Source organism: Balaenoptera musculus, chromosome 8 (genome assembly GCF_009873245.2).
Source record: "Balaenoptera musculus isolate JJ_BM4_2016_0621 chromosome 8, mBalMus1.pri.v3, whole genome shotgun sequence".
In the NCBI taxonomy this organism is placed as follows: Eukaryota; Metazoa; Chordata; class Mammalia; order Artiodactyla; family Balaenopteridae; genus Balaenoptera; species Balaenoptera musculus.
In genome coordinates, this window is record NC_045792.1 from 102,674,050 (window position 1) to 102,699,001 (window position 24,952).

The window sequence follows — 24,952 nt, forward strand, 5'->3', positions numbered from 1 at the left end:
AGTTTGTTGGCAAATCTATGGCATTCCTTGGCTTGTAGAAGCATCACCCTGAGCTCTGCCTTCATCATCACAGGGTGTTCTCCCTGTGTGTGTGTGTGTGTGTGTGTGTGTGTGTGTGTGTCCAAATTTCCCCTTTTTTTTTTTTCTCTTTTTTAAAAAATAAATTTATTTATTTATTATTTATTTATTTATGGCTGCGTTGGGTCTTCGTTGCTGCACGCAGGCTCTAGTTGCGGCGAGCGGGGGCTGCTCTTCATTGCGTTGTGCTGGCTTCTCATTGCAGTGGCTCCTCTTGTTGCAGAGCACGGGCTCTAGGCACACAGGCTTCATTAGTTGCAACATGTGGGCTCAGTAGTTGTGGCTCGCGGGCTCTAGAGCACAGGCTCAGTGGTTGTGGCACATGGGCTTAGTTGCTCCGCGGCATGTGGGATCTTCCTGGACCAGGGCTCGAACCCGTGTCCCCTGCACTGGCAGGCGGATTCTTAACCACTGCGCCACCAGGGAAGCCCCAAATTTCCCCTTTTTTAAAGGACACCAGTCATATTGGACTAGGGCCCACCCTAATGACCTCATCTTAACTACTTACATCTGCAATGACTCTAGTTCCAAATAAGGTCACATATTGAGGTATTTGGTAATAGGACTTCATTTTTTAGGGGTCAAAATTCAACCCATAACAGATTGATACAGAGTATCAATATTAAATCTCTTGAGGGCTTCCCTGGTGGCGCAGTGGTTAAGAATCCGCCTGCCAATGCAGGGGACATGGGTTCGAGCCCTGGTCAGGGAAAATCCCACGTGCCGTGGAGCAACTAAACCCGTGCACCACAGCTACTGAGCCGGTGCTCTAGAGCCCGCGAGCCACAACTACTGAGCCCGTGCACCGCAACTGCTGAAGCCTGCGTGCTTAGAGCCTGGCTCCGCAACAAGAGAAGCCACCGCAGTGAGAAGCACGCGCACCGCAATGAAGAGTAGCCCCCACTTGCCTCAACTAGAGAAAGCCCGCGCGCAGCAACGAAGACCCAACACAGCCAAAAATAAATAAATAAAATAAATAAATTTAAAAAAATATTAAATTGCTTGAGATAATAATAGTGACTTCTGGTGATTCCTTATTCTTTTTTTTTCTTTTCTTTTTTTTTTTGGGCCGCGCCATGCAGCTTGCAGGATCTTAGTTCCCCGACCAGGGATTGAACCTGAGCCCTCGGCAGTGAAAGCACAGAGTCCTAACCACTGGACCTGCCAGGTCAAAAAAAAAAAAAAAAAAATGACATGGACTGCCAGGGAATTCTTGGTGGTTCCTTATACTTTTTTTTTTAAATAAATTTATTTATTTATTTATTTTTGAAGGTGAGAGGGCCCCGAAATATGGGGTGGTTAGTTTTTGTTTGTTTTAATTTATTTATTACTTATTTTTGGCTGTGTTGGGTCTTCGTTGCTGCACGTGGGCTTTCTCTAGTTGCGGTGAGCGGGGGCTACTCTTCATTGTGGTGGCTTCTCTTGTTGAGGATCATGGGCTCTAGGCACGTGGGCTTCAGTAGTTGCAGCACATGGGCTCAGTAGTTGCGGCTCACGGGCTCTAGACTGCAGGCTCAGTAGTTATGGTGCACGGGCTTAGTTGCTCCACGGCATGATGGTTCCTTATTCTTAAGAGACGCCTGCAAAGTATTTAGGTGCAAAGTTCAGGTTGTCTGCAACTTACTTTCAAATGTTAGCAAAATACATGCTATGTATACACGTTTATATGGGTAAAGAAGTAGAGCAAAAGCAGCAAAATGTTAATAATGGTGAATCTAAGTGAAGAGTGTAGGGAGTTCACATTCTTTTTTTTTTTTTTTAATATTTATTTATTTGGCTGTACCAGGTCTTAGTTGCGGCATGCGGGGTCTTTTAGTTGCGGCATGCAGGCTCTTAGTTGCGGCATGTGGGATCTAGTTCCCTGACCAGGGATTGAACCCGGGCCCCCTGTATTGGGAGCGCAGAGTCTTAACCACTGGACCACTAGGGAAGTCCCAGGGCGTTCATATTCTTTCAATCTTTCTGTAGGTTTGAAATTTGTCAACATAAAACTTCGGGAGAAAAAAAATTTTTTTAAGGTAAAACTGTGAAAATCTTTTGGCTAAATTATTGAGGGGTGCCAGGGAAACAGCCATTTCTCCAATTTGGTGAGGATGGCTGGAGGCCCTAGCTTGTAAGAGGCCTCAGTGTCCCTGCCCTGGGCCCTCTCTTTGGGCTTCTGCATCTCCATAGGCAAACATTTCCTGAGTAAGCTGAAGGCATTTTACACTCATTGTCTTGCCAAAGTCTCACCAGAACCTCCCATGAGATGGATGTTATGATCCCCACTTACAGATGGGGAAACTGAGGCTTAGAGAGGTCAGGTAACTTGCCCATGACAGCAGAACTAGACTGGAATCAAGGCTGCACTCCTAACCAGGCCCTGGAATTTCACGGGCACCCTCCAATCCCCATCTCTAACCAGGCCCCTTTCCCTACCTTTAGGGCCCTCCACAAGCCTTAGGGCACAGCCTGCCCTGATCCCAGCACGCAGCCCTTATCCTCCTGCCTCACCCAGCCCAGCCTCAACGCCTGGGTCCTGCCCAGTCATGGACACCCCAGATTAGAACAAGTGAGACCCCTCCCAGACCTCCCCTCCCCCTACTCCTCTCAGCAGTCTCACCTGGGTGGGGCAGCAGGATGCGCTCTTCAAATCCACTTCCTCCCGTCTCCACCCTGCTCTGGACCCCAAAGGCTGCCCTCTAGACCTGCAGAAACTCAGCTCCAGGGGGCCTCTGGCTGCTGCTTGGGTTTGGACAAAAGGAAGCAGGAGATGGGAGGGAGGGAGGGAGGGAGTAGAGTGAGGTGGAGGAATTAATTTCCTGGGCTGCCTTCCTGCTTGGCCATGGCCAAGTGCTTCTACTGAGAGCCATAGCTCCCGCAGGGTAACACCTGCCTTTTCCTGCCTGGCTCCCGCAGAGTAACACCTGCCTTCTCCCGCCCGGCTGACCCGGGGGTGATACCAGCTCCTCACTGCTGTCGGGGCTCAGGGCGCCGCCACTCCTTGGTGGGTTCCTCTGATGCTGCCCACACTTCTGTAAACCGTCCCTTCGCTTTTTTTTTTTTAAATTAATTAATTAATTAATTTTTTGGCTGAGTTTGGTCTTCGTTGCTGCATACAGGCTTTCTCTAGTTGTGGCGAGCAGGGGCTACTCTTTGTTGCGGTGCGCGGGCTTCTCATTGCGGTGGCTTCTCTTGTTGTGGAGCATGGGCTCTAGGTGTGCGGGCTTCAGTAGTTGTGGCTCGCGGGCTCTAGAACGCAGGCTCAGTAGTTGTGGCTCACGGGCCCAGTTGCTCCGCAGTATGTGGGATCTTCCCAGACCAGGGCTCGAACCTGTGTCCCCTGCATTGGCAGGCAGATTCTCAACCACTGCACCACCAGGGAAGCCCTGGCAGGCGGATTCTTAACCACGGTGCCACCAGGGAAGTCCCGTCCCTTCGCTTGTAAACTCTCCTCACTTACCCCCATGTGAACATCATCCGATTTGTGAAAATACAGGAAGACAACCTGGTCTTTAGCTGTCTCTGATGCCCCCACTCCTCCCTCCATTTTCTAAACCCCAGGAAGACAGATCCAGGCGGGGAGGCCAGCAGCTTACAAAGTTGTCTTTATTGGTTTCTTACTGCCTCACAGAGTGTCAGGGTCTATCCCTCCCGGGAATATGGCATTTGAGGAGATAAATACTTATTTTGCTCCCTACTCATCAGTAGGGGGAGGTTTAATAAAAATAGTAATATAATAACAATAATAATGACTGTGATCAATAATAAAATGCCCCTATGATCCCCTAATACACAGGTGGTTGAAGCTTTGAGAAAAAGGACCCCTCGCCTTTCTGCGAAGGGCCAGAGTGTGCCTGGAAACCCGTAGGGTGCCCATCTCCCACCAAGTAGCCCTTATAAATACCCCCCCATCCCATCCCTGGCTCGGAGTTATCTTCCTCCTGGACAGATTAGATGACAATGTCAGTTGGCTCGCGGAGCCCCTCCCTCTTCCCACCCCCACCGACTCCCCCCCAGACAGAAGGCGCCTGCGCGCGTGTGCTCTCCCAGCTCCCTCTCCCTCCACCCCTCTCCTCTGGCCTCTCTCTTCTCCATCGCTCCTCCTTTACCCTTCTCTCCTCCTCTGGATGGCTTTCACCTCCTTCTAATCACTATCCCCTCCTCTTGCACTTCCTTTCCTCCCCCTTGCCTCTCTCACCTCCTTCACCGACATCCTCTCCCTCCTTCTCTACCTCTTTCTCTGGATTACAGCCTGTCTTTCCTGCCCTGACCCTGAGCAGAGACTGGGATATGCCCCAACTCAACCTCCTTGAGGGTTAGACAGTCCACAGCCAAGACCCCAGACTGCTCCCAGGAACCCGGCCCCTCTCTGTCCCTCTTCTGGACTCTTGCGCACAGCACTCCTGGGGCTTGGCCCTGGAAGTGAGAGCTTTGGCAAAATCACCCCTGGACACTGGCGCAGAGGGGTCCCCAGGGCAGAAGGGGGCCATCCTATTCCCCATGGCTAGCCCAGGCTGGGGCTGGGAGCAGAGCGAAGGGCGGGATGAGGGCTGGGAGTCAGATCCCACCCCACCCCGGCACTGTCCTAGCAACCCAGGCCATGGCTGCCCAGCCCAGGCCCTCCCTGAGTCCAAATTTCCACACGTCCCGGACCAGCCGGAATATGGCGTTCCTCAAGCTCTTTGCTCCCTCACATCTCTCGGTCCTGGGATTGGGGGTTGGGCCCCGCCGGAGGGTGTCAAGGGGAGCTCTCAGATTCAGGGGCCGGGGGGAGGCTCCGGGGCCGTTCTGAGACCTGGAGTGGAAACAGAAAGAAGTCAGGGTAGAAAGAGGAAGGCAGGGGACTTCCCTGGTGCACAGTGGTTACGACTCCGCCTGCCAATGCAGGGGACACGGGTTCGAGCCCTGGTCCGGGAAGATCCTACATGCCGCGGAGCAACTAAGCCCATGCACCACAACTACTGAGCCTGCAAGCCACAACTACTGAAGCCCGCACGCCTAGAGCCTGTGCTCCGCAACAAGAGAAGCCACCGCAGTGAGAAGCCCGCCCACCACAACGAAGAGTAGCCCCCGCTCGCCACAACTAGAGAAAGCCTGTGCGCAGCAACGAACACCCAATGCAGCCGAAAATAAATAAATAAATAAATAAATTTATAAAAAAAAAAAAAAAGAAAGAAGGAGGAAGCAGGACTCTTCCCTCACCACGTCAGTGCCTCCCAGAGGCTTCCCCAGGACACATCCCTTGCTGCGGCAGGGCCATCGGAGGAGGTCAGATGTGAGGTGGGGTAGGGGTACGTGAGAAGAGCCTGAGGAAATCCTACTGAACTCTGGAGCCCAAACCAAAGCCCCTTTGTTCATTCACTCCATTCTACATTCAATCAACAAATAGGCTTTACTCCAGGCAGAAGACAAACTTGACCCCCACAATCAAGGAACCCAGACGAAAATCACAGCACAGCAGGACCAACAGTTAGGAGGTGGAGGGAGGAGGGCGCCAAAGGTGGCGCCAGCCCCAGGGCGGCAGTGACCACGTGACCAGGCAGCCAAGTGGTCTCTGGAGAAGGTGACAGTGGTGCAGAGCCTTGAAGATGGCCTGGGCCTTAATCAGGTGGACGACAGGAAAGGGCATTTCAAGAGAAGCAGGGGAGACAGCAGGGGTAAGGGCCTGGAGGTGGGAAAGAACATGGTGGTCCCAGGGCTCTGAGTGGCTTGGTGTGGCTGCAGCGGGGGCGGCAGTTGGAGATGTGGCTGGAGGGGGAGTGGGAGCCTTCCCAAATCCTTAGATCTTCCTGGTCCCCAGCCAGAGTGGACTGCTCCCTCCTCTGACCTCTCACCCACAGGAACTCCTAGAGCGGGAAATCCCTGGCAGTCCAGTGGCTAGGACTCTGCACTCTCACTGCTGAGGGCCTGGGTTCAATCTCTAGTCAGGGAACTAAGATCCCGCAAGCCATGTGGCGTGGCCAAAAAAAAAAATCCAAGAGCTCCCCTGTTGTGGTGCTCTCCCCTTGTGCCAGGTACCTCCTACAGGTCTCATGACAATAACCTCATTTTACAGGCGAGACAAGCTCAGGGAGGCTGGGCACCTCGCCCGGGGCCACACTGCTGGGACAGTCAGAGCCAAGACAGTCAGACCTAGGCTGACCTGCCTCCAGGCCCCTGCTGGGACACACTAAGGGGCGAGACAGGGGAGAGTCAGCATCTCTTAGCATCCAAGGCAGGGATGGGCTCAGCTTGTTCTCTGGCCTCAGGTCCCAGCGCAGGGCCCAGCACGAAACAGAAATGCCTGCCTTTGAATAGGGAAAGGGAAAGCCCCCACTGGCTCACCTGTATCAGGGAGGCCACGGGGCTCAGAGATCCCTGGGGGCAGGACACCGACTCGCTGGACAGAGACGTCCAAGGCTTCCTCTTCACTGCTCCAGGAGCAGGATAAGCAAGGGGACAAAAATCCAGGATCAGGTCTGAAGGGTCCAAAGGGGATGGAAACATGGGGGAGGGACGCAGAGGTCGTGGAGGCTGTGAGGCTGTCCTTACTGTGGTCCGCGTCTCCAGCGAGGCCGTCACTGCCCATGGAAGCTGGGCGCCGCGAGGCCTCGGAGAAGCTGTGGGGCCGCTGCGGGCCAGAGCTGCGGGCACCTCGGCCCTTCTCTTCCGGAGCCTGTTGGGGACAGTGTGGAAGGCTGGAACCAGGTCAAATGAACTGCATACGGCCTGGACGCCCTGAGGTCCCGGGTCCCAGGTAAGCAGAGGCCAGTGATTGGCTCAGCCTCACCAGGGAGGCTCGGGATTGGCTCCAGAGGACTCACACTCACCGGGGGCAGGTCCCTGGCGCTGGGCCTTCCGTCTGCAGGGCCCACGTGCACCAGGTGGTTGAAGTTGGTGGGCGTTGAGATGAGCTTGGAGCGCACAAAAGGGTCCTTCAGCATCTCCCTACAGGGGGAAGGGGTGAAGGGGGAGGAAGGCTGCTAAGGTGACACCTCCCCGCCCTCTCCGGGACGGGACGGGGAGGCTCGTGCTTCGCCCCGCCCCCAAGAGTAGGAGGTCCCGCCCAGCCACCGCACCACGCACGCGCACCTGCGCTGCTGCTGCAGCTGCTCCTCCGACACGCGGAAGAAGAAGCGGCGCTTGCTCTTGGTGCGGAACAGCTGGCGCCGGCTGTTGTCGGTGAGGTTGGGGATGTCGAACTCGTCCGTATCTGCAGGAGAAGCAGAAAGCTGGGCGGTGCTCACAAGACCCCACGGCGCCAGTCAACTGGTGCTCAGGGTCACACCCCTTCCTCCCACCCCCACTCTCCCTCACCTGCCAGCGGGTTCCTGAGGTAGGTCAGGCGGACCTTCTCGGTGCCAAAGAGGAACAGGGAGCCCTCTGGGTTCAGGGGTCGCACCTGAGGCAGCAGGCACAGAGGTCACGCCATACTACCCGACCGCACCCCAGTCCAGCCCCAGGGATCTGAGCAGGCCCTCACCTTCTTGAGTGGCACCGTCTGGACCCATTCTGCTCTCCTCACATCAAACACATCGATGGCATTCTCGCTAAACACTGTCAGGTAGGGGGCTGCGTAACCTGTAGAGTGGGAAACTGTGCTGTGCAGCCCCAGGCAAGTGAGGCACCTCTCTGGGCTTGTTTCCCCCTCCCTATCACAGGGAACACCCTGTGCACTGTCACAGCACCGTAACTTCCACGCCCCATCAAAGGTCCTTCTTCTCCCAGTTGCCCCACCCAACCTCCATAGCAAGTCAGAGATAACAATCAGGGAGCACTCACTCTAAGCCATGTCAGGCCTAGTTCTAACCATGCTGCATATTTTTTCTCCTTTAATTCTCAAACAACTCCAGGCAGGTAGTATTATTGCCCCTAACTTACAGATGAGGGAATGGAAACCCCAGAGCTAAGTCTCACTCCGTGGTGAGTGAGAGCTGGGAATTGGCCCCCAGCAGTCTGGACCCAACCCACAGGCCTCACCCGAGACGGGCGATTGTTCATGAAAGGAGCGCTGTCCCTCTCTTCCAGGCTGTAGCCCATCACACCAGCTACCTGTGGACATTTGAGACTCCCCTGCTGCCCTGTCCATTCATTCATTCATTCCTCCAAACATTCATAGCCTCTGGGGTGCGCTTGCCTGGGCTGGGTGCTGGATGTGATGAAGAATTGCAGGCCCCCCACACACAAAAGGTGCAGAGAGCCAGGGCAGAGGTCTGAACAGAGGTGGGGCAGCAAAAAGGAGCAAAGGACCGATTGTGGGGGGGAGGGAGGGAGCGTGAAAGCTGTAACGATAATGACAGCAATCATGGGGGTCATTTCTGGAGGGCCTACCAGCTCTAGGCCCTGAGCTGCCACTGGGGCTGGACTCGGTTAACAGTTTGCCAGGTACGAAAAGGAGAGTACTTCAGGCAGGGGAAGAGCATGAGCGAAGGCATGGGAGGAAGATCCCGTGCAAGCCACCGAGGGTGTGGTCGGGCAGGAGGACACACGCTGGCCTCCAAATACAAGCTCAGGAGTTTGGGCAGGGCCCTGTCTTCCTCCAACGTGTGGGCTACACCGCAGGTGTCGGGCCCCACCCAGCCTGGCCCTCCAAAGGCCTCACCCCAACCCGTGGGCACTGCTGGCCACAGCAGCTCTTGGATGCGAGACTTGCGGCCGGCGCTGTCCACATAGACCCCGGCGGTGGTGAAGAGCAGCAGGAACTCACTGAGACTGAGCTCCACGGCGCCCAGGGCCTCACCCAGGCCCCCGCGGGATGGGAGCAGCTCCTCAGGCACCAGACTGGCTCCCAGCGCTAAGGGCGCAGCCTCGTTGAGCAGCGGGTAGAGGGTGAAGGCGCCAGCCGCGCCCACGCACAGCCGGTCACCCAGCAGCCCCAGGCTCTGCACAGGTGCTGGTGCCTGCAGCTCGCGGATGCGGCGCTGCCAGGGCCCCGGGCCTGGACCCAGTTGGTAGCAGAGCACCTGGCGCTTGACTGCGACACAGAGCACGGGGGTGCGGGCCTGCAGGATGCGCCCGGCTGCCAGGGCCTGGCAGCCTCGAGACTCGGGGATCTTGGCACCTGATGCCTCCACATTCTCCAGCTCGGCCAGGGCAAAGAGGCGCACGCTGGGGCCGCGGCCGCACAACACGACCAGAAGGCCCGCGGTGGGGCTCACAGCCAGCCGCTGCACCCGCCGGCACTCACCCACCTGGAAGATGTCTGTGGGGTTGGCGAGGGAGAGTGTCACCGGCAGGTCGGTGAGGAGCAGCCTGGTGCCCGGCCTCCTCTGTCCCCTGGGGCTGACGCGCACCCCGCCCGCCCTGGCCCAGCCTGGTAGGTACCGTTGCTGTGCAGGTGGATCACAAAGAGCCCCTCCTCAGTGCCCAGAGCAAGCCGTTTCTGGTCTGGTGGAGGGAGGGAGGGAGAGGGTCAGGGGTCCAAAGGCCCATCCAGAGGCAGGAGACTGGGCAGTTTGCCTGCCCTTGCTAAGCTTCGGTTTCTCCTGAGGACACTGCCCCTGCATCACTGGACTCTTCTGTCCCAGAGTCTGGTCTGGCTCTAACAGGGAAGGGCCACGGGGACAGGAGTCAGGGTGAGAGGCCCCCCACCTCGAGCTGTGGGATTTGGGGTAAGTCACGTCACCTCTCGGAGCCTTGGTTTCCCCTTATGTAAAACGGGGATAATAGTGGCAACCTTTCTCACACAGCTGCTGTGAAGCTGTGAAGAGATGAAGCAGTGCACGGTGAGTGTTAAGCTCACAGCAATCCCTGCTCGATAAATGCCCTTGTTCCCCGGCTCCAGACTGACACAGGGGACCTGGAGGATGCGGGCAGTGGCTCCTGTAGCTCCCGTCCTGAGGGATGGCAGGGAGAGGTCCCAGCCCGCCGGGGCAGGGCCGGCTCAGGGCCTGGCTGCTGGGGGAGGCCAGGGAGCCTCCTCTCCTGCTCCCCAGCTGTCCGATACGGAGGCCCCGCTGTGCACCAGGCTCCTGGCTGAACACAGCAGCCCCGCAGGAGACAGTGTGAGGCTCCCCCATGGTCACCTGGCTGCTGGTAAGAGTCAGGAGCGGAACCCTCCTTTATCTCTTCCTAAAGCCTCTGCTCTTTTTGCTCACTTGAGATTCTTTGAGAAAAAGCAGAAAGGAGGGCGCAGAGAAATGGAGCGGCAGAAGCCAGGCTGCCAACCCTCAGCCCAGGTCCCTCACCACACACACAGCCGTGTCCAGAGGAGGGGCGAGGAGGACACATGTGCAGGAGGGTCCACAGCTCAGGGCTGCAGGGACTGGGCAGTGACAGCGGCCCTAGTGACCGTGGCAGGCCGGGACTCCTCCCCCGAGCCTGCCTGGGCGGCACCCCCTCTGTGTGAGGCTCACCGATGATGGCGGCGCAGAGCACGTGGGGCAGCAGCGGCAGCCCGTTGTCGTAGGCCTCCTTGAGCGTGTACACCGGCCGGGGCCTGGGCCGTGCGTCCAGCAGCAGCTGCTGCAGCTCGCCCAGCACCTGCAGCCAGCGCTCCCGCTCGCCCTCGCTCTCCGCCAACAGCAGCACGGTGCACGTGGCAGGCGGCACCGTCAGCTGGGAGGCCGTCACCTGCGGATGGGGACTCAGGCTGGAGGGCAGAGGGCCAAGAGCCAGCCGTCCTTCCTCCCGTCCCTCTCTCCATCGGCTGATGCTTATTAGCACCGGCATCGGCTTGCCCAGGGCAGTGCTAGGTGCTGTCTTGCAGCAGGTGATAAGCCAGGTGAGGTGGTCAGACAAGCATGGAGATGACTCCAGAGCCCTGGGACCAGTGCCATCGGAGGGGAAGGATGGGGCATTGTGGGACCACAGGGTGGGGCCCCCCACCCAGGCTAAGCAGTGAAAGACGACTACCCAGAGGAAGAGACATTTCTGCCGGAGCCTTGGGGATGAGTGGAGTAACCCGGAGTGCTGGAGGTGGGGGAGGGGCAGGGAGCTGGTAGGGTTGGAGATGTGGGGCCTCAAGGCTACGGTTAGGAGCATCCTGAGGGCGATGGGGAGCCGCAGAAGGGTCCTAAACGCGGCAGGACACAACCAGCTTCATATATGGAAAACTGCACTGCAGGATGAAGTGTTGCTACACGGACCAGAGCGGAAGACACTGTAGCCGTCCATGTGGAGGCGAGGGGGGCGGGAGGAAGGGGGCAACCATGGAGATGGAGAAAAGTGGCTGGAGTGGGGACAACACAGAGGCAGACAGAGGTCTGGTCCATCACCCCACCCCCCCCCCCCACCCCGAACTCACCCTAAAGATGCGGGGCAGGTCCTTGGATTGGGCGTGGATAACATCCGAGGCCAGGACAGGGGTGGCCGAGAACTGCGGGTCCCTGGGAGGTTCATGGAGCCGGTCAGAGGTCGCACGGCCCCCGCTGCCCTCTTGACCCACACATCCCCTGCCCCAAACTACCGCCTGGCACCCACCTCAGATCCAGTGCCTGCAGGAGGGCCCCGCTGGCCGGGCTGAGCCTCGGGTCTGGGGCATCAAAGAGCAGCAGGCGTGAGTCACTGAGGGCAGCAAACACTCGCTGCCAGCCCCGCCGGACACCCGAGGGCCGTGGCACCTGTGGGGAAAGCAGGCGTGGGAGGGCCTGCCAGGGCCCAGCCACCCACGCCCGTCTTCCCCCTCCCCCAGTGCTGGCTCACCGACAAGAAGCCCTCGTAGGCGGTGCCCGTGCCCGTTTCAGGGTGCACTCCCAGGGCCGTGTGGAGGAGGTCAGGGGGCACGGGGCAGGGTGGGGCCTGTGGGGCACAAGTCGAGTGACAGAAGTAGCCGCAAGCTGTGGGGAAAGCGGGAGCCGACGGGTGGTATGAGGTGGGGTGCAGGCAGCCCGGACCCGGGACCCTGGGCCCTCCTAGCCCCAGCTCCCCTCGGGCCGTGGTGACCCCTGAGCTGGCACCAATTCCCCATAAAGTGAGAAAAGAAAAAGAAAACGGAGCAGTGGGAAATGCTGACCGGGAGGTGCCAGTGGCCTGGCCTGAAACTGCCTGGGTGTGGCAGGCTCGGGGCCACTTCCGTTCCCCCCACCTAGGGGCTGTGGCTGGCGCGTGGGAGGCTGGTGTGCAGGGGGGTGGAGTGGGTGAGGGTCTCACCGTCACAGCCCAGGCCCTGGCGGCCCAGGCCCAGCATCAGCGAGGTGCAGCGGAGACACTTGGTGGGGGATGGGAAGCTCCGGGGGCGCAGCGTGTGTGAACCAGGCTGGGGAGGGGGACACGCCCATTACCCATGCCTGATCGCAGCCTCCGAGGGCCTCGCACTCCCCGCCCCGGCCGCACTCCCCCCCAACCCCGCCACCCCGGCCACCCTGAGGTTCGCGCAAGACCAGGGAATGAGCCAGGTGGCAGTGTGAACTCTGAGCCCCAGCGAGTCTGTGGTCGTACTCAAAACTTATTGCCGCCACCGCCAGCCCCACTGCAGTCTGCCAGCCAGGACGCACGTGGGGGGAACCCAAGCGGGTCCTTGGAAACCTGGCAGAATGGCTTGGTGCCCCCGCTCCGCCCCGCCGGGCACTGACCTTTGCAGGAGGACCTTCTGCAGGGGGTGTGGTAGCAGCAGGCGTTCTGGGGAACACAGTCTGCAAGGGAGGGCGAGCAAACAGGTGAGCCGTGCACAGGCAGAGGGTGGGGGCCCAGCCTCCCCCAACTGCGGGTCTCCTGTCGGTCCTCACCCCCAGGCGCAGGCTGCGGCGGCCCTCTGGCCTCAGCTCGGGCTCCAGCCCAGGCTTCAGGGCCTCTCCTGAGACGCCGGGGTCCTTGGTGGAATCCTTCTGGGGAATGGGATGGGGGCAGAGTCAAGGTCCCTGTGTCCTCCCCTGGGACTCTGCCCCAGCCAGCCCCGCACCCGTTCTTACCTCTGAGCTCCGGAAGGACAGGAAGGGAATCAGGGAGTTTGAGGGCTTGGTGTCTGCAAACAGAGGGCACAGGTCACTGGGACCAGGGACTCCACCCTAACACTTGTCACTGAGGAAACCAGGGGCCAGGGCGGGGACCTCAGTTTCCACCTCAGTAAAATGGGGAAATGACCACAGGCCGGGAAGGGTTGGGGGGCTGGCATACAGCAGGTGCTCAGTAAGTGCTAGCTAACAGACAGTGGGTTAGGCAGCAGAGTCTGGAACAAACTCTTGTCTCCACAGCCCGGCCAGGTTGTCGTGGGACTCCCTTGGTGACCTGGAGCAGAGGACTTGCTCTAGGACAAGGCACGCAGACGGCCACTCACCCCCCGGCCCATGGGCCCGCAGCTCCTCCCGGAGGGTAGCCAGCTCCTGCTGCAGGCCCTGGTTCTGCCTCTCGACCTCCTGCAGACGGCTGGGGAGAACCAGGCAAGAGCTCGCCACAGGCCTCTGCATGGGTCCTGGGCCCCTCGCAGTGCCTGCCCGTGGTCTCACCTCTCAGCCTGCAGCTGGGCCTCCTGCACCTGCGTCAGCCGCTCCTGCAGGCCCTGCTTGGCCCGTATCTCGGCCTCAAGTGCTGACTGCAGCTCCAGCCTGGCCGACGCCTCCATCTTCTGCAGCCGCCGTGCCTTCCACTGGTGATCCTGGTGGCCAGGGGCAATCAACGTAAGATGCCCCGAGGGCCTGATTACCTCAGAGGCCCTCTCCCGCCGCACCACCTGGCCAGGCTCAAAGCCCCAGCTCTGCCCCTGACCCGGTGTGAGTTTAGGCAAGTCCCTGATCTTCCGTGAGCTAGTGTCCCTACCTGTGGAGTGCGGCTCCTGGCACCCCTCCCCCTGGGTGTCCCCGGGGCTCACCAGCGGCCGGGCAGGGAGAGTCTGGGTGCCCACGTTCCGCAAGGACTCCAGCTCCTCGGCCATCTTGGTGGCCAGCGCCTGCAGGTAGCCTCTTGACACCTTCTCGTCATTCACCCTGATTGGGAAGGGGGCTCAGGGTCAGGGGCCGCGCCCTCAGCCCTGCCTGGGCCCCGCCCCCGCCCCGAGCCCCGGGGCCCCCACCAGCTGAGGATGTCCGCGATCTGGGCCTCCCAGTTGCTCTCTGTCTCCCGCTGCTCGCCCTCCAGTCTCTGCTTGCTCTGCTGCTCCCGCTCCAGCTCCTCCACCAGCTGGGGGTCAGGTGGGAAGGAGGGCTCAGCCCCCCAGGGGCCCCGGCACCCCTGAGGCACACCCGTGTCCACCCTCGCTCGCCCACTATGGCCGGCCCGCGGCCCTGGCAGCCCTGCCCGCCCGCCCTGCCGGCCCCCCGCCTCTGTCCCACCACCGGCCTGTCTCTCCGGCCCTCTGCCCGCCCTGCTCACCCGCTGCTGCTCGCGGCTCAGCTGCTGGTTCTCCTCCTGCAGCCGCCGCAGAGCCGCCTCCTTCCCACTCGGCCTGCGGGGGAGGAGGACGACTCCGTGACGCCCAGCTCGGGCCCTCGCCCTGTCCCCTGCCCTGGCTGCCCAGCTCACCCGTGGCCGCGGGCCTGCTCCAGCTGCACACGCAGGGCAGCTACCTCCTGCCTCAGCTGTGCTTCCTGAGGCCTGCTGCCCTCAGGCAATCCTGTGCCGTTGGTCTCAGAGGCAGTGTGGATGGTCTGCAGGACATGGAGAGGGCTCAGGGCAGGGGCCCAGGGAGCCATGGCCCACCCTACCCCTGGGGCCTGGCCCTGAGGACCCTGAGTGGGGTCAGGCCAAGAGAAGTGCCACTTGGCAGGGGGTAAGGCCCCACCACCTTGATCTGGGGAGGCTCCTTCTCCAGGCTTCGTTCCTGCTGTCTCTGGAGCTGCGTCACCTCCTGGCTCAGGGTGGCCACCTGGGCCTGCAGCTGGGATGGGGTGCAGAGGCAGCCAGTGCTGACCTTGTCCACCCCAACTCTTATTTATTTATTTATTTTTGGCCGCTCCTCGCAGCATGTGGGATCTTAGTTCCCGACCAGGGATCAAACCCGCGCCCCCTGCAGTGGAAGCGCAGAGTCTTAACCACTGGATCGCCAGGGACGTCCCTGTCCACCCCAACTCTTGGCCTTGCTCCAGACTCTCGGGCTCTGCCGGCTGCAGCAGGAGTGGCGGCATTGGACCCTTGCCCACCCTACCTGTTCCCTCGCTCAGGCCTTGGCCAGCCACAGAGGGGGTGCAAAGGCACTTGGTGTTCCCGCACCCCGAACCGAGCTCCCCAGCCACACCAGAGGTTCTGGGGGCAGGGCCCTGTTGCTGTCCCCACCCACGCCCATCACTCACCTCCCTCTGGGCATCCCAGGCTTCCTCCAGCTGGGAGTTCAGGGCCTGGGTCTCACTGGCCATGGCCACCTCTCTCTCCTGGGCCTCCTGCAGCTTCTGGAGCAGCTCCTCCTGCCACCCCTGGGCCCTGCACAGCTCCTGCTCCTGCGCCCGCAGCCCTGCCTGAGCCTCGACCAGCTCCTGCGGTCCAGGTGGGGGTGGGGAGGGCAAGGCCTGGAGTCAGGGCACGGACCCCCTTAGCATCGAACTCTGGGCCACTCACCCACCTCACCAAGCCCTACCTGGAGGAGCTGGTCTCTCTCCTGCCGCAGGTCACTGTCCTGGCCTGAGCTACCAGCCGGGCGCCCGTCCACTTTGCTGTCCCTCAGCGTCTCTGCCAGGAATTGTCACTGAGACCCGCACACACTGAGAGCCCAGCCTCAGCCAGGAACTCTATGTGCAGTATCTCACGGAACCCTCACCCCAGCTTGGCCCATTTTCTACATGCAGACTCAAGAGAGTTTAAGATACTTCCCTAAGATCACACAGCACGTACAGAGCAGGGGCAGGACTGGAACCCAGGTTGGACTCAGCTGTGCTGGGAAAACAGCTCAGCCCCCAAGGTGAGGGTGGAGGGGAAAGAGACGGGGTGCTGGGGGGTACCTGACAGCCTGTCCTGCAGAGTCTGCACTTCCTTCCGTAGCTGCTCCAGCTCCCGATGGTCTGAGGGGGTCTGCAGAGCCTCTGCAGTGGGGGGCACCCACAGGTGAGGAGCTCATCCTGCAGCGGCAGCCCCCGGGGCAGACCCACCCTGCCCAGCCCAGCCGGCTCCCCCGTACCTTGGAGCTTCCGGCTCAGCTCCACCTTATCCTGCTCCAAACAGCGGAGCTTCCGCTCCAGGGCAGCCAACTGCTCAGAACTGCTCTCAGGGCCCAGACTGGGGAGAGCAGGGCAACAAGAGTTGGCAGAGAACCACCCTACAGCCTCCTCCATTTTTCTGCATCCAAACATGCATTCACCTAAGAAACACCCACTATGCACCAGCTCGGTACCCAAGTTTGGGCTCTGTGCTGGGAAGAAAAACAATCAAGACCAGACCCTGCCCTTAGGAGGCCTCAGGCTGTTAGTGTGGGCAGCAGCCCAGAGCAGTGGTTCCAGGGTCCCCGGGCCCTGGTTCAAGCCCCAGCCCTGGCCCTTACAAGCTGTGTGACCTTGAACATATCAATCTCAGTTTTCTCACAGGAAAATGCAGGTGATGCTAGGGGCTCTTCCAAGGGCCGTCAAGAGGACTCAGTGATAAGGGCCCAGGGGACCCCACGCCCAGCACATAGTGAGCGCTCCACGAGTGAGGGTCAGACGCATCCGCATCTGCTTACACTTTGCAACTCCCACTCCCCCAGGACCTCGCTGCAGTCTCAGACCAGCCCCACAAATGGAACTGGGCTGAGAGCATCCTGCCCATTTTATAGGGGTACAAAGTGAGCCTCGGGGAGCAGTACTAGGCCTCTGGCTCTGAGTCCAGTACTCGCCCAGCCAGCCGTGGAGGGTCCTGTGAGGGCCAAATGCTGGGGCAGGACCCATAGGAGGCATAGCCCCACCAGGACCTTGAGGGCATGGTGGGGGTTGTCCGGCTGAGGGCTCAGAGCACACTTCCCGAGCACCTGTCTCATGCGGATACCAGGTGGGCCATTCAGTTACTTTCCCAGGGTCCTGATGGGCTACGCTCCTGGTGTTCTCCAGGCCAGCAGACCCCAGCTTCCCACCAGGTGTGTGAGGACTAGACTCACCTGCCTGAGGTATAGGTGAAACCCACGAATGGCAGGTGGTGGCCTAAGAAGGTCCCGTGGGAGGGTGGCGGCAGGGTCCCCTGCAGGAGGAGAAGGAGAGGTACAGCTCTGTACCTGTAACAGGTACAGCTCCAGGTGGAGGCTCGAGACCCAGGAGACCCCCTGGGACTGAGTGCCGACCTCCTCCTGCTCAGGTGGGAACCTAGAGGGATAACACAGCCCCCCCCCAAAAAAAGACTACAACTCCCATAAGTCTTTGACGTTCCGGCCTCCCAGGTGCTGCTGGGAATTTTCTTTCTTATATGATTTCTAATTAACAGGATGACACCTGTGGTCAAAGGACCTTCACTTGGCACAACCCACCTCAGTGCAGGTGAACCAGCCCAGGTGAACCATAACTCCCATGAGTCTCTGGGGTCTGAAGGCCTCATCCCCAGCCCAGCAACTGCTTTGGGAAACTTCGCGGTGCGGGGGAGGGTCCCACAGCCACTGAGATTCAAGGCAGTTTCCCCACTGCTGTGGGCCCCTCCACTCACTGGATGGTTGAGGGTGTCGTCATCCACGTCGAAGTTGGAGGTGTCCATGGGCCCGCGAACCTCGGGGATGTAGGGGGCAGTGCTCGTCGCCAGCCGCTCCCAGTCCACACCTTCGAAGAAGGGGTGGTTCCGGAAGTCGTCCAGCCCTCCGTGGCCCAGACGCTCCTCCTGGCGGCACAGCAGCTGGCGGATCAGGTCTTGGGCACTGGCCGGCACATCGGGAGCATCTGGGGGGAACTGCAGGTGGTCCTGCAGGCCCGGGGGAGGGGTGCAGGTGAGTGTCCAGAATCCCACCCTTGCCTCCGGGCATCTCCAACCTCGCAGACTCAGGAGTCCCGCTGCCTTCCCAGAACCCCAGGGCCTGGTGGCCAGACCTCGTGGTTCATGATCTTGCCGTAGGTTTCCACCAGGGATTCAGCGTAGAAGGGCGTCTCCCCAAAGAGCAGCTCGTAGGCACAGACCCCCAGGGACCACCAGTCACACTGTGGGCCGTAGTGGCCCCTGCCCTCCTCCATGGCCTGCAGGATCTCAGGGGAGATGTAGTCGGGCGTCCCCACTGCCACCGACGAATCCACCTGTGGGTGGTGGTGTTGATGACGCCATGACCACGGCCTCAGGCTCGGCCCCTCACCACGGCCTCGGGTCTGGGCCTAGCACCCCAACTCCCTAGGGCTTGGCTGGCCCGGTGCCCCCACCTGGGCCCCAGGCCTAGCCCCTCCTTCCCCTGGGAGTCTGATGCCACCTGCACTAGGCCTGGTGCCTCCCGTTCCCCTAGGAGTTCTCCCAGCCAGGTCTCCTCTGTCCCCATCTAGGGCGGGGTCCCTTACCATGCCACTGTTGTTGAGCCGTAGGCAGGAGCCAAAGTCGGCCAAGCGGATGTGCCCGTTCATGTCCAGCAGGACATTGTCCGGCTTGACGTCCCTGGGGGAGGACAGGGAGAGTGAGGGGCTTGATCTGTGCATGTAGATGTGCATTTAGGCACATGCCTGGGTGTGCGAGTGTGTGTATGCTCGCACATGTTCCTGCATCCACACTTGAGCAGTGTGTGTGCCCACGTGTGGGAGGGGGGAAGGATGATGGCCAGGCCTCCTGGCTCCAAAGAAGGAAGGTGGTTAAGTTGGGGAGAGGGACCCATAAGGACGACCCTTGGAGGCAGCTGAGTGTACCGTGGGGGACACAGGAGTCAGACTCCCCCAGTGCAACCCACGGCTCGGCCACCCACTGGCTGAGTCACCGTGAGCCAGGTGCTTACCTGTGCTAAGCCCTGACTACCTCATCTGGAAAATGGAATGATAGCAGCTCCCATCACACAAGGTTTTGGGTGTGAGAATTCAAAGGTTCTGTGCATACGAAGCACCCAGCACAGGGCTTGGCACTTACGTGGTCAGCTGCCCCCAGGGCTGTCAACAGGGACTGAAAGTGCAGCAGGGGCTTTGGGGACCCCACCTGTGGACGTAGCCCAGCTGATGCAGCGAGTGGATGGCCAGCACCATCTCGGCCAGGTAGAACTGGGCCATCTCGGGCGGGAGACGGTCCTCAAAGCGGCTCAGCAGAGTGAGGAGGTCCCCTCCAGCGTAGTAGTCCATCACCAGGTACTAGAAGGTGGTGGGCAGGGGGCAAGAATCAGATGGCGGGGGGGCACCTGCCCCAGGGACCCATCTCCCACCCGCCTCACAGGGGTCCCACAGGGCTCTGGGAAGGCAAGGCTGCGTCTCCCAGCAGCTCGGGGGCAGCCAGCTCCCAGCCAAAGCTCAGGCAGGAGGCCCTAGGCCTGAGCTGGTGGGGAGTGGAAGCCTTTCGGTCCCAGTAGGAGGGTCTCTCTCTTCCTGGATCAGTGCTTCTGGCCCCCAAAAGCCTTCTCCTTTGTCCCCAGGTAACCCCCTCCAGCTTTGCTGAGCATCCTCACCAGGTACTCCTCATCTTGGAAGGCGTAATGCAGAGCGGTCACCCAGCGGCTGTCCCCCTTCACCAGAACGTCCCGCTCCTCCCGGAAACAGGCCGTCTGCAACAGTTTTGGGGCACAGGGGGTAAGGGAGGGGGGTGGGATCGGAGCCCAGGAACCCCACCTTGCCAGCTCAGGGGATGGAGGAAGATTCAGTAAGTCTAGGAATGTGGATCAAGGTCACCTGTGTGAGCCTGAGCCCGTGCTTTATGGCTCTGGGCCTCAGTGTTATCATAAAGAAAATGGGGGGACTTCCCTGGTGGTGCAGTGGCTAAGAATCCACCTGCCTATGCAGGGCACACGGGTTCGAGCCCTGGTCCGGGAAGATCCCACATGCCGTGGAGCAACTAAGCCCACGCGTCACAACTACTAAGCCTGTGCTCCGGAGCCCGCGAGCCACAACTACTGAAGCCCGCGTGCCACAACTACTGAAGCCCACACGCCTAGAGCCCGTGCTCCACAACAAGAGAAGCCACCAAAACGAGAAGCCCGCGCACCACAACGAAGAGTAGCCCCTGTTCGCCGCAACTAGAGAAAGCCCACGCGCAGCAACGAAGACCCAACGCGGCCAAAAAAAAAAAAAAAGGAAGAAAATGGGAACAACTCTGCTTGTTCTAAGAAAGGCTTATTGTGTGGAAGGGATAGGAGGAATACGCCCTGCCGGGGGTGGATCCTCTTCCTGTTCGCAGCCATGCCCGACCGCTTCCCCTGCAGGTCCCGGAGGTCTGTAGCCACCCAGAGTTCCCCCAGACGCAACACTGACCTCGGCCCTCTTCAGCATCTCCCACTTGTGCAACATTTTCATGGCAAAAATCTGGCCACTGTCCCTCTGCCTCACCACAGCGACCTGAGGCCACAGAGAGCACTGGGATCAGTCCAGCCTGGGTGCAAACGCCCTCCTACCCCCCACCCCAAGGCCCTTTGCTCACCTCCCCGAAGGCCCCTCGGCCGATCACCTTCAAGATCTCAAAGTCATCTCTCTGCAGCTGCAGCTCTTTCACCTTTGCTATGAAGGGGCTGACTGAGGGCACACCAAGTGGGGCTCAGAGAGCCTGCAGGGAGGCTCTCTCTCACCTGCAGCTCCCACAAGGCCAGGGCAGGGATGACCTTCGCAGGGATGGCCTCTGGCCAAGGGGTTGACAGGCGCTGCAGCCCATTCAGCCACGGTCAGGAAGCATGGAAGGTGGGGTCCTGGCTTGGCTGACTACCTGGCCCTCCGGAATCCATGGTTCCCTGGACCCCTGTCCCCAGATTCCAGGTGGCCTCTATCTCAGGGGCTGATGGGGTTTGTAGTTCTCCCCAGCCTGGGGGCTGACCATGGCTGGCCAGGTCACCCTGGAATGATGGGGATACCATTCCCACCCCCAGCTCACAGTTCTTGGCCCTTTAGCAGGACCAGGCCAGGGCCTGTCTTGGGAAACTGGACCGGCAACATTCCTTGTCCCCAGAGAGGCTTCTCTGCCACTGAGGAGCTGTGGGTCCCTCTGTAGGCACAGAGGTACCTGGCTGGAGTGAGGCCTGGGGCGGCCCCGGAGGATAGGTAGGGCACGGTTCTACGGGGCTCTGGGCGGGCAGGCTCTGTGCTCCCCGTGTGGGGCCTCCTCAGGCCGGAGGCACAGTGAGGTCTGCCCAGGTTCTCACAAGACTCAAAAACAGGGCCAAAACGCCTTTCCCTGGCGCCCGACGCTGGCACCTGAGGATGTGAGCGCTCAGGATCTCCTCCAGGCCTGACCAGCCCTATGACTCTGAGCCCTGCCTCGCTCTCTGGACCTGCATCTGGCCACGAACCTCCTCCTAAGAGTCCCTGACACTCCCAGGAGGGACATGTCCAGCCACTCCCCGGCCCTTCCAGGCCTGGAGGAGCCCCAGGCCTGTGGGAGGGAATTGGGGCCTGGAAACTTAGGGAGGTGAGGGGGCGCAGCAGGGGTTGGGGGCAGCTACAGTCTGGCTCCTTGCCTCAGTTTCCCCCTGCCAGCAGGTAAACTCCCTGCCAGCTGGGCAGGTCTGTGGTTGGGACAGAGAGCTGCTCCACAGGTTTATCAGGCAGAACCCCCCCAGCATGGGTGGTGTGGAAACCTCGTTACAGAAATTAATTGTCTTTTTCCTGGGTCCATGTGTGCAGCTGGGGAGGAGCAGCTGCAGGTCTGCAAGGGGGAACCTGAGGTGAGGGTGGCTACCCATCAGCCAGACAGGGGCCAAAGCCTGGGGCCCATAGCCGGGAGGACCCAGGCCCCCAGGACAGGCTGCCCAGTCCCCTTGCCTTGCTGCAGGGATGGGGGCTCTGGGCAGGAGCAGGGACAAGTTGGGGCAGGAGCAGAGTGAGTCACTGCTCTGTGAGTTACCTGGGGAGATGTCAACAGACAGGCCCCCACGCTGGGGTCCAGGGCAGAGGTGCCAGAGGCAGGCAGGGAGGAGCACACGTGTGTGTGGGCATCACAGGGGGTGATGACAACATAGTCAGACACACACACATAAGGTGCAGGAGTACCGGGGAGACAGGTGGGCAGCAGAGGCAGGGGCCCTCCGACTGCCCTCACCCTAGAGGAAAGGGCTGGCACTGGACCCAACTCACTGGCATGTCTCACAGGCCCCTAACCGTGCCAGGTTGGGCCTCGTGCCTGCCCAGATCTCAGGAGTGCCAGGAATGCTAGTCGCCCACTGGGCAAACACTCGCCTCACCCCGCCCTCCAAGCCAGGCCCCCATGGCCTTCCCCCATGGCCTGACCGGGCGTGACCAGGGAGCCCTGGGGGTGGCACCAGTGCCCACACTGGATTCAGGGTCATCCCGGGCCAGCCACTCCCAGTGACTCAGATGAGTCAACGCCAGGAAGGGGTGCAGACCCACCTCCATCCAGCCCCCTTCCCCAGCCCTGGGGAGCAGCCCTCAGGAGGCCTGGCCAGCCGCTTGCGCACAAAGGGTCTGAGGTTGGTTCCTGTGTCCAGTCTTGGGTGGTCTGGTGTGCAGGGAAATGGAAGTGTGGGGTGGGGTGGGCGGCGGATGCCTGCAAGTGTGCACTACCTATGGACCTGTGAGTGGAAGCAGACAAGTGTGTATCAGATCCAGCATGGGTGCGGGGGTCGGCAGGGTTCCCTGGGTCTCTCCAGGAGTTGCACGTGAGTGTCTCAGTGTGTCTGTGGAATGTGGGAGCCAGAGAAAGCATGTGTGTCAGTGGCTCACATGCACAGGGGTCTCCGTGTGAGAGTCTGTGTTCTCACGGGTCATGAGGTGACTCTGTGTGGAGCGTGTACTGTGTACATGTGTCTGGGGTCTACACCTGGGGCCAAGTTTCTGTGTGTCTGAGATGTGTGTGGTGCACACGTGCCAGGTTCTGGGAGTGGGAACAAGTGTGTGTGTGAATCTGAATGAGGGTAAAGTGTGCAGGTGACTGAGAGGGCCGGAGTCTGGTGGCACGTATCAGGGCCAGTGCGGGTCGTCTGGGAGCGGGGGGAACCTGTGGGAGTGAGGCTCCCCGCGGGAGGGTCTGTGGGCGTGGAGCACGGAGGGAGAGGCTCCTGGCGCGGTGTCCCTCGGGCCACCCCCCCACGGTCCCTCCCGGGCCACTCACCCCAGTTCAGGAACTGCGCCACGTTGCGCTCCCGCCGCAGGGGGGCGCTGCTGAGCTCTTGGTGCAGCCCCAGCAGCAGATCCAGGAGGCCGTCGAGCCCCGGGCCGCCGCCGGCCTCGCCCCGCGCCAGCCGCTCCAGCGCGCGCAACCGCCGCTCCATGGCTGCGGCCGGAGCCCTGAGCCCGGGCTAGAGTCGAGCCGCCCGCATGCCCGCCCGTCGGTCCGTCCGTCTGTCGGTCCGCGCGTCCTCCCCCCACCCTCCCGCCCTCCCCGCTGTCACCTTCCTCCGGAGCCGCCTGCGCGCCCTCACCTGGGCGCCGCGCCCCACCCTCCGCCCCGCCCCCCGACGGACGGGCAGGTGTGCGCCGGCCAATGGGAGACGCGACTGGAGGTGAAGGTGGGAGGGCGGAGGCGCGCGGGGGCGGGCCCAACTCCCGGCCAGGAAGTGGGGGGGCGGGCCCCGAAGAGTAACTCCTGGGCGGGGCGGAGCAAGGAAGGCGGGGTGGGGTGGGGAGGGGGAGAGGGGGTAGGGTGGGGGAAGGGGAGGAGAGGCGGGGGAGGGGTGTCCCATCGCGGCCCGGACGGGCGCACTTATCCTCTCGCGGCCCCAGGCCCAGGCCCACCATGGCCCTCGCCTGCCCCTATCCTAGGTGGGGGATGCGCAGGGCACTGCAGCTTCCCTCGCCCCCCTGGAGCAGGGGCAGCCTCTCCCTCAAAGCGGGGAGAGGGGCTGGGGACTCCCGCGGCCCCGGAGCCGGATGGGAGTTGTAGTCCGCTCCCTCCCCGGGATGTCGGCCTCTCGGCACCCCCTCCAAAAAACTGGCTAGTTTCTGATTTAATGTTGTTTGCATCGTTACAGCCGACCTGGGAGACCGGTAGGTGAGGCAGGGATGGTTACACCCATTTGGCAGATGGACACACTGAGGCTTGGGAAGGACGAAGGTGAATTGAGGGGCTGAGGGTGAGGAAGCCTCGCAGCTAGACCCTGGAGTGGGGCGGGGCTGGTAATGTCACCACAGGCTTTTTAAGCCTGGGAGGCCCGCCTGGAACGTGAGGGCCAAGGAGAGGTTGAGGCTGGGCTGGAGGAGGTGGGAGAGGGGAGGGACTGACTCTGTCCAGTGATATTTCTGACTTCTGTCCAGCTGCCTTCAGCTGGGCTGGACCAGACGCCATGGGGCTGTGGGGCTGTCCAAGAGGAGGGACCAAAGGGTGGGGCATTTTAGTGGCTTCAGACAACAAATTCTTCCATTAAAAAATCTCTTTGGAGATTTGCCTCCTGCCTCAGATGGGGACCTTCTTGAGTCCGTACAGGGTTAATTTGCCAGTGTTGAGGGGGGAGGCGCTCTATGAAGTTCTGAGGAGCTGAACTGAGCATCCCTAGCAGCACACTGGGGGCTTCCCCCAGGGTCTCCCATTTGATCTCCTCAGAGACCTGCGCTGTGGCAGCACCCAAGGTCTGTGCAATGGGCTGTCTCACCCAAGTCAGTCAGGTGGCGGGAGGGGAGCCAGGATTCAAACCCAAACCTGAGGATGCTGTCATTGCCTCTGTGCCTCCTGGCAGGGGGTGAGGGACAAGGGTCGGGATGGTGTGTTGAGCCCTCCCGGCTCTCACCTGAAGCGTTCTAGGCCCTCCTTAAGGGGGCGGGGCAGGGAAAGGGCCCACAGGAAGGGTTCCCACCCTCCGCAGCCACAGGAGGGCGCCAGAGACCAGAGGAGGGCCAGGTGCTCAGGACAGGACCAAGTTCCATTTCCTGGGGAGCAAAAGGTAGGGAGAGGGTCCAGGGTGGAAGATGGGCCATTCCTCCTCTGCCCCTCTTGGACACCCTGATCCCCTGCCTCCACCCTATCATGTCCCCCAGGATCAGCAGTCAAGGGCCAACTGGTGAGGCCTCTGGGTCCCAGCTCACTCCCTGTGTGACCTTTAGCCTCTCTGAATGCCAAG

General features: G+C 60.9%; 1 protein-coding gene across 21 annotated transcripts; it reads right to left on the reverse strand.

Moving 5' to 3' along the window:
• Window positions 1-3,648: 3,648 nt before the first annotated feature.
• On the reverse strand, window positions 3,649-23,273 carry CDC42BPG (CDC42 binding protein kinase gamma). Of its 21 annotated transcripts, none has more exons than XM_036859394.1 (38): window positions 23,011-23,272; window positions 20,374-20,465; window positions 20,208-20,291; window positions 19,409-19,504; window positions 18,949-19,097; window positions 18,330-18,423; window positions 17,877-18,077; window positions 17,503-17,751; window positions 16,967-17,046; window positions 16,019-16,116; window positions 15,843-15,923; window positions 15,482-15,573; window positions 15,201-15,380; window positions 14,696-14,821; window positions 14,434-14,558; window positions 14,284-14,356; window positions 13,985-14,091; window positions 13,784-13,898; window positions 13,422-13,570; window positions 13,253-13,341; window positions 12,888-12,940; window positions 12,705-12,803; window positions 12,552-12,611; window positions 12,130-12,235; window positions 11,683-11,816; window positions 11,461-11,600; window positions 11,285-11,366; window positions 10,395-10,611; window positions 9,364-9,426; window positions 8,642-9,241; window positions 8,020-8,091; window positions 7,523-7,620; window positions 7,357-7,441; window positions 7,132-7,252; window positions 6,870-6,987; window positions 6,592-6,715; window positions 6,385-6,473; window positions 3,649-4,855 (listed from the first exon to the last, which is right to left on the reverse strand). In XM_036859394.1, exons 1-38 carry the CDS (start codon window positions 23,168-23,170, stop codon window positions 4,799-4,801), a joined length of 4,758 nt encoding a protein of 1,585 aa, XP_036715289.1. In that variant the 5' UTR covers window positions 23,171-23,272; the 3' UTR covers window positions 3,649-4,798. The 21 variants fall into 21 exon arrangements, 19 of the variants coding, with proteins under 19 accessions (XP_036715289.1, XP_036715288.1, XP_036715290.1 ...); XM_036859393.1 differs by having other exon boundaries at window positions 6,385-6,482; XM_036859395.1 differs by having other exon boundaries at window positions 6,385-6,470; window positions 23,011-23,271.
• Window positions 23,274-24,952: the final 1,679 nt, after the last annotated feature.

Coding starts and splice junctions, on each gene's coding strand:
- CDC42BPG (XM_036859381.1), bottom strand. CDS start 23,170: ATGGAGCGGCGGTTGCGCGCGCTGGAGCGGCTGGCGCGGGGCGAGGCC. Junction 18,078..18,329: donor GGCTCAACAACAGTGGCATG/GTAAGGGACCCC, acceptor CACCACCCACAG/GTGGATTCGTCGGTGGCAGT. Junction 5,726..6,384: donor CCGTGGCCTCCCTGATACAG/GTGAGCCAGTGG, acceptor TCCCACCTCCAG/GCCCTTACCCCTGCTGTCTC.